A 10,750-nucleotide genomic window follows, 5' to 3' on the forward strand; every position below is an offset into this window, starting at 1 on the left:
AAAAAAGAAACCCTGCCTCGAAAAACAAAAACAAAAACAAAAAAAAAAAAGGCTAAGTAGGAGAAGAGTTAAAAGTATAATTATCAGACATGGTGAGTTTTTTACAAGTTGAAATTTCAGAATGACTTGAGGTTAGAGAAATAAGAGTTCAAAGGGGCAGAGAGGAGGCCAGGGGGCTCAGAGAGCTTGTGTCATGAAGGCTTTGAATAAGAAGGTGTTTCTACTTTATCTTGAAGACAACAAGGAGCCTTCAAGGATTTTGTGCAGAGAAATGAAACAATCAGATGTCACTGGTGATAGTAATATATGCAATTTGCCCTTTTAAGAAATCTTGATTATAGGGCATTGCACACATATCACAAACAAATGTTTGGTGTAGAGAATTAGTATGAGGTAGAAAACAAGTGTATTTTTATCAACCATCCCAGGAACCTCACTAGTGCCCACTTCACAGTTACAACCCTGTCCTTCCTAAAAGTTACTACTATTTTGACTTTTTATATTGACTGATTTTCTTTGTGTATGATTACCCAAGTGTGTATCTATAATCATTAGCATTTACTTCAGCCTGTTTATTATTCTTTTTAATTCATTATATAATAATAAAAATATTTTTGAAGCGGAGTTTCGCTAGACAGCTCAGACTGTCCTGAAACTTGAGGACCCCCCCCCCAGTCTTCTGAGTGTTGGTGTTGCAAGTGTATGCTGTCATCCCAGCCTTCTATAATTCTTTTTCAGTTCAAGAGTTTCTCTTTCACCTCTTATTTTTTTTCCTTGAAGTTTGCTTGTTGAGGATATCAGGCTATTTTTTGATATGATTTTGTTTGACAAAGCTTTCCTACATTGTAGATTTTGCTCGGTGTGTTCCAACCTATTCTGCTGTTCCTGTGTTTCTTGTAAATTGGTCACTGGGACTGGAAGGTTGATCATATTTAAGTATGTTGTATTTTATAATTGAATTATATCATAATTTTTAAAATTCTGTACGTCTTGGTGGACATTTGGTTTGTTCCTACATTTTTGTTACCAAACACAATGTAATTAAGAGAAATGTAATGCAAATATATTTTTGTTAGAATATGCACTAGGCCTTTGTTCTATTATATATTCTTCATATGTGCATGTATGGGAAATAGAGATTGACATCAGATGTCTTTCTCAGTTGATGACCACCTTATTTTTTAATATGTATTTTACTAGTTGTTTGGGAATTTCATACAGTATATTTTGATCATATTCTCTCTCATTCCCTGAAGTCTCCCCTGATCTGCACTCTTTCCATCCCACTCAACTTTTTGTTCTTTTCTTTTTCCATCTTATTTTTTTGAGACAAAATTTCTCATTTTCACTGGAGCTCATTAATTTGGCTGGATTGACTGACTAGAAAGATTCAGAGACCTCCTACCTCTGATCTCTGCCTCTCTGTTGCCAGTGTTACAGGTGTACCCCATTAACTTAGCTTTAAAAAAAAGATAACCAAACCTTTTTTGGGGTGTCTGATGTGTGCATGTTTGTATATGTGAATATGGGCTTTTGTAAGTCATAGGCACAAATGAGGTCAGATGACAGCATTGGATATTGGTCCTTGCCTTCCACCTTGCTTTGAGACAGTTTCTTGTTATATTACCACTGCATATGCCAGGCTAGCTGGCCTGTGAGTTTCCTAGAATTCTCCTTTCTCGGTTTTCAATCTCATTGTAAGAGTGCTGGGATTTTGATTGCAGATGTCTGTTACTGCACCTGATTTTGCATGGGTTCTGATGTTCCAAATGCAGGTCCTCATATTTGCATCGCAAGTACTTTATTCAATGAGCCATCACCCCAACCTTCAAATTTTTTTAAAGTGAGTTGTGTGGGATCAAATTTATGTCTTCAGGCTTGCATTGCAAGCACATTATCAGCTGTGTCATCACCCCAAGTCCTCCTATTCTGTATTTTTGTACCTTTTTTTAAATTGTTCATAGTTAGTATGCATGATTATTTGATTGATTTCTTTTCTAGGTCATAATTTTCATGAGTAGGGAAATGTTTATGTATCTAGAGTAACTATACTTAGTAAATTCATTGAATATGTGCATTGTTATACATAGAATTAATTTTGTTAGGTACTATGAATTATACTTGAATTTTTAAAAAATATTTATATTCCTGTTGATTTTTCATATCTAACCGCACTGACTCTTCTACCTGGCTGAACCCTTCCTTCTCAATTCTTTCCTTCTATCTACATTTTGTTTTGTATTGGTTTTATTTTTATCTTGTGGACCTTCAGACTGAATTTAGGCCCTAAAGTTGCTAAACAGTCTCTACTACAGAGCCACACTCCTGTCCCTTAAACACATTTTTCAGTGTTTGAGACAGTGTCTCACTCTGTAGATTGGCCTTGATCACCCAGAAATCTTCTTGCCTTAGCCTGCCCAATGCCAGATTTCAGGTGTGAGCCACCATGCCTTGTTTATGCACATTTTGAGGTATTTACATTCTAGGTTCTGTTCTAGTTGCTTGAGATATATCAGGGAGCAAAACAACACACAAACTTCTTGAGTAGCAGGAGTATAGGCAATGACCACAATGATTAAGGAAGTCATACAACATGTTACATAGCAGACTAGTGAAAAAATAGATGGGGAAAAGCATCATGGGTAATGTTAGAATTGGAGATGAATGGTGCCATTAAGTAACATGACAAGAATATAGATCATATTGAACAGATGACATTTGAACAAAGACTTTAAAGAAGTAAGAGAATTTTATGTTAGGATTAGAACCTTCGTATTTAGAAAAAAAGGGGAAGTGTGAATTTCGATCCTTTTAGCCAATGGTTTTTCGGGATTATGACCCCTTGCATGTGGTCTTGTCTGTGGACACGACAGTTTATAAGCTGAGGGAGAGGGTCTCATGCTCTCTTGCTCCTGAGCTCTCTTGGGTGGTCAGAATGGAGCAGTGGCTTGCTCTTCATTTCTGGACAGAACGACTGGACAAAGGCATCTGGATCAGTGGTGGTGTCTAAACCATTCTGTATCAGTGAATGTTTACCCCTATTTTATACCTAAATAAATTCTTGAGAATCTTTAAATCTTTAACAGACTCTCATGGCTTCTTGTAACACTCATATATATATATATATATATATATGATTTGTTTTCTGTTCATTGGCGTTCTGCCTGCATGAAGATGTTGGATCCCCTGGAACTGGAGTTACAGATAGTTGTGAACCACAGTGTAGGTACTGGGAATTGAACCAAGGTCCTCTGAAAGAACAGCCAGTGCTTGTAACCCCTGAGCCATTTCTCTAGCCCAGCTAATTTAGTTTTTCATTAGAGTTTTCTTTTGGTTCATTAATATAATGAATACATTAATCAATTTCTATTGAAAATCACCATCACCTTCTTGTTATACACCCTGATTTATTGTGGTCAATAGCTTTTTTGCATATTTAATGCTAGTGTTGATTTGCTTATATTTCACTTTTGAGTTCTTCATATCTATATTTACAAGTAAGGTTGGCCAGTATTTTGTTTTCTTTTGTTTACTCTCCTATGCTAGGTTTGAAGCATTTTTCTTAATGATAGGTTCTTTTCTATTGTTTTACAAAAAAAAATTCTGTGGTACTTGTTTAACCTACTGTCTAGCAAAAGGAAAAGGAATAATTTCTACTGCTTGATTTTATGTCCTTTCTGAGCTATCTGATAATTACTACAATTTAGTTATTTAGAAGTGAGTCCTGTCATTGCATGGGCAATGTCTATTCACTTGGAGTCTGGATCTCAAGTATTCTGGCATCGCAGAGTCACAGAATAAAATAAAAAAAAATAAAATAAAAAAAAACAACTAGCATTGGACTGTTAATGTGATGTAACAGTTGCCTGGGGGATGTTCTGTTTGGTAATTATAGACCTTATTTTTTAATGTGACTATTTCTAATTTTTTTTACATTGCCACTAGAAACAAGATAAAAATTACAGACCCAGAGAGATGACTCAGTCCATAAAGGCATGTGCCTCAAAGCCTGCCAAACTGAGTTTGGTCTCTGGGATCCATATGGTAGTAGGAGAGAACTGAGTCTTGCAAGTTGTTCTTTGACCTCCACACATACCCTGTGCTATGAGTGTATCCACACAATACATGCATGCACGTAAAATAAATAACATAAAACTGATAAAAAATTTAAATGATAAAATATACAAAATTAGAGGAATGTATGTTGATGTAGCCCACATAGCCCAACCAGCCAGCCTGGGCATAGATGCCAAAGATTTACCTTTAAAAAAGTATCTGTATTGAATTAGGTTCTAGAGTGGGGGGGGCAGAGAGAGGGACAGAGAGGCAGAGAGAGACACCCAGACAAAGTACACATGTGGAGGTGGGAGGACAGCTCCTGGGAGCTGGTTCGCTCCACCATGTGGGATAAAGCTCAGTCTTCAGCCTTGATGAAAAACTCCCTTACCTGAGCTTCTGAGTCATTTATTGGCTCAGTGGCTATAGTTTTTTTTTTTTAACTTATTGTGTAATCACAGCGTAGAAGACTTCAGCATAGTAGCATAGTGTGGGTCTAGCCACCTTCTTCCCTCCATTAGCGCAGGAGCACTGTGCTTTGATGTGAGAGACTAAGTTTTTTTTTCATGGAAGAAATTTTGTTGCTTATTTCCCAATGTAATTAAAAAATTATTGGCACAAGAATCATCAAAGTGTTCATTAAAGGAAGGTCCATGGCAGTAACAACAAATACACATTCCCAAACCTTTCTCAGCCCTTTGACTCAGAATCTTTGAGAACAGGATCTAGAAATCAGTATTTTTTTAAAAAAATATTTATTTTTCTGAACCAGGTGGTAGTGGTGCACACATTTAATCCCAGTACTTGGGAGGCAGAGGCAGATGGGTTTCTGAGTTCATGGTAAGTTCCAGGACATCAGGGACTATACAAGAAACATTATCTCAGAAAAAACAAAAAATAAAATATATTTATCTTTAATTTTGAGTTTGCATGTGTGTCTGTGCATAGGTTTGTGCATGTGTGAGTGTGGTTGCTCATGGAGCCCAGAAGAGGATGTCAGATCTCTTGTGAACTGCCCCCTGTTCATGTTGGGAACTAAACTCAGGATCTCTGTAAAAATAATAACATGCTCTTAGTTGCTGAACTATCTCTTCAGCCCCTAAATCTGTATTTTAGCAAGAACTTTGACTAATTCTTATGAAAAACCAATGTTCTTGAGATTAAAAAGAGTCTACTTTATCTGATTTGTCCTTCAGCATAGGATTTCTATGCCCAACATGGGAGAAGCCCAAAGACATAGCCTGCAGACTTAGCTTTGAGTCATGCTTGGTTATGTATGCTGTAATCTCAGCATTTTGGAGAGTGATCCAGGCCAATTAAGGGTTTTAGGTCATCCTCCAGTACACGATGAGTTTGAGGCCAGCCTGGGTTATCTGAGACTCCAGCGCAAAACAAACAAGTAGATAAGATAGACACTTTTCTCTGATGTACTGAGAATTTGCAACAGGTAGGGTATACATAGGATAAGTTAGAGCAACAACGAAATAATACAATTTTAAGACAAGCATTAAAAAAACAAGTATACTGAGACAGAACTTATATATGAAAGATGAACTTCTTTTAATAATATAGTTTGATTAATTTAAGGGGCTACAGCTTTACTCAGTGGTTGAACACTTACCTGGAATGCTTGATGTCCCAAATGTAATTTGTTGCTAGATTGTTTTGTTAAAAGCTACAATAGTGAATTTCTCTATTAGAAAATAGGAGACGACTTAGCAGTACCTTATCCCTTCCTATGCCTCCATATCACTGTCAGTAAGGCCAGTGTCTTTTAATTTTTGTTAATATAATAAGTATATTGTCCTACTGTAGAAAAAGACCACAATTTGATTAGTTTAGTTTTGACTTATACTGTAGTGACATACCATCTATAGATTAAAATTGGCTTCCTAGAATTTTAGTTTGTTTTGTTTTTTAACTTCTCCCATACAGTACATCCTACCAAAGTTTCCCCTACTTCCACTCCTCCTAGTTCCTTCCTACTTCCCCTCTTCCCTAGATCCACTCTCCTTCTTTTTCCCTCCAGAAAGCAGGCCCTCAAGAGATGACAGTCAGGCCAAAACAAGGTACAAGAAGACAAGGCTAAGCCCTGTTGTAAGGGAGCTGCAGGTTGTATTCCACCACCCAGCTCCTGCCACCGGCTAGCTTTACCCGAAATAACAATACACAAACTGTATTCTTTTAAACACTGCTTGGTCCATTAGTTCCAGCCTCTTATTGGCTAGCTCTGACATATCGATCTAACCCATTTCTAATATTCTGTATAGCACCACTAGGTGCGCTTACCGGGAAAGATTCAGCACGTCTGGCCTGGCAGCTTGCTTCATCGCATCTGGCCTAGAGAGGGGAAGCATAGCGTCTGAGCTCACTTCCTCTTCCTCCCAGCATTCTGTTCTGTTTACTCCGCCTACCTAATTTTCTACCTATCAGGGCCAAGCAGTTTCTTTATTTTTTAACCAATGACCTTCCTCCATCAAAGCCCTCATATTGACATTGGACTAGGCAATCCAATAGGAAAAGAGTCACAAGAGCAGGCAAAAGAGTCAGAGATACATTGACCCCCACTGTTAGGAATCTCACAAAAACACCAAGCTAACAGCCATAGCACATATGCAGAGGACCTGGTACAGACCCATGCAGGCCCCCTGCTTGCCTCTTTGGTCTCTGTGAGCCCATGTGAGCCCTGCTTAGTTGTTTCAGTGGCCCATGATCTGGTGTCCTCCATCCCATCTGACTGCTACAGTCTCCCCCCCTCTTTTGTGGAGCTCCCCCATTTCCAAGGAAGGAACCCGATGGAGACCTCCAATTTAGACTCTCTCCATAATATCTGGTTGTGAGTCTCTGCAACTACTCCTCTCTGCTGCTGGAAGAAATCTCTCTGACGATGGCTGGACAAGGCACCAGTCTATGAGTGTAGCAGAATATCATTAGCAATAATTTCTTTAATTTAAAAAAAATTTTAGTTAAATTTTTATTTAAAGATTTATTTATTTATTTATTTATTTTTTTATCAATACAAGTCTTTTATTGTCCCAAAAGATACCCCAAATCATATTAAAATTCAGGATCTTGTTTCTGGAACTGGTAACTTAGGTCTACTCATCAGCCTGCTGCACTGTTCCCTTTTCAGACACATAGATACCATCCAAAAACTTCCTGATATCCTTGTTCTTAACTGTTGTGGCCTGCTGTATCAGAGCCGCCGAGTTTGAAACAAGTTCAATATCATTTCCTTCAAGGACTAATTCATCCTTCTGGGCTTGAGAGACAGAACAAGCAACACCTGTCCTCATCCGAACCCTGCGGATGTATTTTTCACCCAAGAAATTTCGGATTTCAACCAAAGACCCATTCTCTTGAATAACGACGTTGATGGGGAAGTGAGCATACACGGACCTCATCTTGTAGCGGAAGCCCAGCGTAACACCCTTGATCATGTTTTGAACGTGGCTGCAGATGGTTCTGACGGTGGCCAGTTCCTTCCTGTTGCCCCACCATTTGTCAACCCGGAGCCTCTTCTTCTTCTTCCCAAGAAGGCTCAGCTCTACGTTGATGTGATTGAAGTCCCTCCGGAGGGTTCCTCTGGGGCCCTTCACAATGACTGTGCGCCCCTTCAGAGTGATGTCCACATTTTCTGGAATGTCGACCGTCTGATTGCTGAGAATGGTCTTCATTCTCGCAGTAGATGGGGCAAAGAGAGCTATTTTTTATTTTTTGTACATATGTTTTGCCTATTTATACCACAGTTTGCTTATTCATTAACCTATTGATAGATATTCAAGTGTGTCCAGTTATGAATAGTACTTTTGTATGATATTTTGTTTGTGTTTTGACAAATAAAGCTTGCCTGGATATCAGAGAAGCAGAGCAGCCAGACACTAGAGACTTCTTATACCTCTATGAAATCTTAGACTAAATGAGCAAGATCCTGCCTCCATCTGCCTTATATTCCTGTCTCCACCTCCCTAGTGCTAGGATTAAAGGTGTGAGCCTCCCATGTGCTGGGAGATCAAAGGCATAAGATCCCAAGTGCTGGAATCAAAGGTGTGAGCCACTACTGCCCAGCTCTGTTTCTCTTTTAGGCTGTTTCAAACTCCTGTAGCCCAGGGTGGCCTTGAACTCCTGATCTTCCTGATTTCTACTCCCAAGTGCTGGGTATTTAAAGGTGTTTGCTACCATGGCCTGGCCTCTATGGTTAACTAGTGGCTAGCTCTGCCCTCTGATCTCCAGACAAGCTTTATTTGTCAGAACACAAATAAAATATCAAACAACATAGTACTGTCATTTTCACAGTCACACACACACACACACACACACACACACACACACACACACACACACACAAACATTTTGTTAAAAACCTAGAAGTAGAATGGCTGAGTCACATGGGTGGTAGATAAAGGTGTATATATAACTTGTAAAGGAATTGTCAGTTATTATTTTGATAATAGACACTTTGGACTAGAGTTACTGAGCACTGTGTAAGAATTAACTGGAGTTTTAGGGTACCGATTATTGGAAGGAGTATTAGGGAACACCTATTATTACCCATGGCAGCTACATAATGCTGTTTCAATATTTATACAACCTGGAAGAGTAAGTATCACTAACCATTACTTGTAATGAATAAGGAAACAAATAGAGAGACAGTACCAATCTGAAATGTCATACCTAGTAAGCGATAGCACTGAACCCAGGTTTGTCTGGTTGCAAAACTAGAATACTATGATTTATGCAATGAGCAGAAGTATGCTTCAGTTTCAGAAGACAAAAGTAAGAGGAAATCAGGCTGCTGTTGGCTCCACCTCCTGAGTATGGCAACTGTAAGAACTGAGATACCCATCTTGAAGAACTAAAGCATGAGAGACTGATCACCACTGAGATTTGATGTTTATTTGACTTGAAGGCCATAGAGAGAAATACTGAATAACCTGTAATAAATTATTAAAAGGACAATATGTGGCTAGAAGTGAGACTAATTTTTTTTCTAAATCTAGTTGTATGCTAAGTAGATTGAATGGGACAGCAATTAGAAGCCTGGAGGTCTTACAAAAAGTCTGTAGTAAGCCTTTCTCTCTCTCTCTCTCTCTCTCTCTCTCTCTCTTTCAAAAAACCAAGCTGTCTTTTCATTATACATACCAATCCAAGTTCCCACTCCCTTCCCTCCTCCTATCCCATTCTCCTTCCCTCCCCCCATCCGCTCCTCAGAGAGGGTAAGGCACATTGCTTTGGGGAATGTCCAAGGCCCTCCCTACTATATCTAGGCGGAGCAAGGTATCCATCCAAAGAGAATAGGTTTCAAAAAGCCAGTATAAGCAGTAGGAATAGATCCTGGTGCCACTGCCAGTGGCCCCACAGTCTGCCCCAGTTATACAACTGTCACCCACATTCAAAGAGTTTGGTTTGGTCCTTTGCTTGTTCCTTCCCAATCAAGCTGGAGTTTGTGAGCTCCCATCAGCTCAGGTAAACTGTTTCAGTGAGTGTACCCATCAATGTCTTGACCTCTTTGCTCATATTCTCATTCCTTCCACATTTTGGCTAGAGAAATGTTATGTGTTATAACTATGCTTTCAGGAATCATTACTTTAGTTCAAGACATGTTTAGTTCTGTTTTGAGTGTGAAAGTAGCAAAAATGGTGAGTTTTCTAGTCTTCCAGAGAGTGCTAGTTAGCTATCTAGATTCTTTTAACAGGTGCACCTGAGCTAGGAGGGGTTGACTAGTCCTCTTGTAAACATGTGAGCCAACGACTCTTTAGAAGTGGAAACATTAGTATGCTCATTAAAGTAGACATCTTTTTTTAAAAGTTTCTTTATTCATTAATGGTAAGCACAGCATATAGAGGGAAATCACATCACATTAGTGTTTTGCCTGTATGTATGTCTGTGTGAGGGTGTCAGATCTTGGAGTTACAGACTGTTATGAGTTGCCTTGTGGGCGCTCCGACTTGAACTTAGGTCCTCTGGAAGAACAGTCAGTGCTCTTAACCACTGAGCCATCTCTCGAGCCCTAAAGTAGACATCTTTAGCTCAGTTGGCATGTGTAAGTGTTCAGTTTGAGAATGATACTGGTTTAAGCTTTTAGGATACTATTTACCAATTCTTTTCTGTAGTACATGTGCTTATTATCCTTTTGTTGCTTTTTTCCTCTTTGGCATCCTATGATAGGTAATACCTTTTCTTCTCTGTTCACATCTGGCATCTTAATTAATTAATTAATTATTGGTTTTTTTTTATTGAGAAAAGGAAAAAAAAGTATCCGCCTCCTCCCAGCCTCCCATTTCCCTCTCCCTCCTCCCACCCTTCTCCCCCTCCCCCAAGCTCCTCTCCTCCTCCCTCTCCAGTCCATAGAACAGTCAGGGTTCCCTGCCCTGTGGAAAGTCCAAGGTCCGCCCCCTCCGTCCATGTCTAGGAAGGTGAACAACCAAACTGGCTAGGCTCCCACAAAGCCAGAACATGAAGTAGGGTCAAAACCCTGTGCCATTGTCCTGGTTTCTCATCAGCCCTCATTGTTCGCCATGTTCAGAGAGTCCGGTTTTATCACATGCTTTTTCAGTCACAGTCCAGCTGGCCTTGGTGAGCTCCCAGTAGATCAGCCCCATTGTCTCAGAGGGTGGGTGCGCCCCTCGTGGTCCTGACTTCCATGCTCATCTTCTTCCTCCTTCTGCTCCTCATTGGGACCTTGGGAGCTCAG

The 10,750-nt window shown here is 39.5% G+C and overlaps 2 protein-coding genes across 2 annotated transcripts in view; one reads left to right on the forward strand and one right to left on the reverse strand.

Annotated features, from left to right (window-relative positions):
- The window catches only part of Unc13b (unc-13 homolog B), a 215,761-nt gene that overhangs the window by 95,576 nt on the left and 109,435 nt on the right, over positions 1–10,750 (forward strand). The window lies entirely within an intron of this gene.
- On the reverse strand, positions 7,070–7,754 carry LOC102002598 (60S ribosomal protein L9). Its single transcript, XM_005362068.2, has one exon. The coding sequence runs from the start codon at positions 7,731–7,733 to the stop codon at positions 7,155–7,157; it is 579 nt and encodes a 192-aa protein (XP_005362125.1). The 5' UTR covers positions 7,734–7,754; the 3' UTR covers positions 7,070–7,154.

Source organism: Microtus ochrogaster, linkage group LG5 (genome assembly GCF_000317375.1).
Source record: "Microtus ochrogaster isolate Prairie Vole_2 linkage group LG5, MicOch1.0, whole genome shotgun sequence".
In the NCBI taxonomy this organism is placed as follows: domain Eukaryota; kingdom Metazoa; phylum Chordata; class Mammalia; order Rodentia; family Cricetidae; genus Microtus; species Microtus ochrogaster.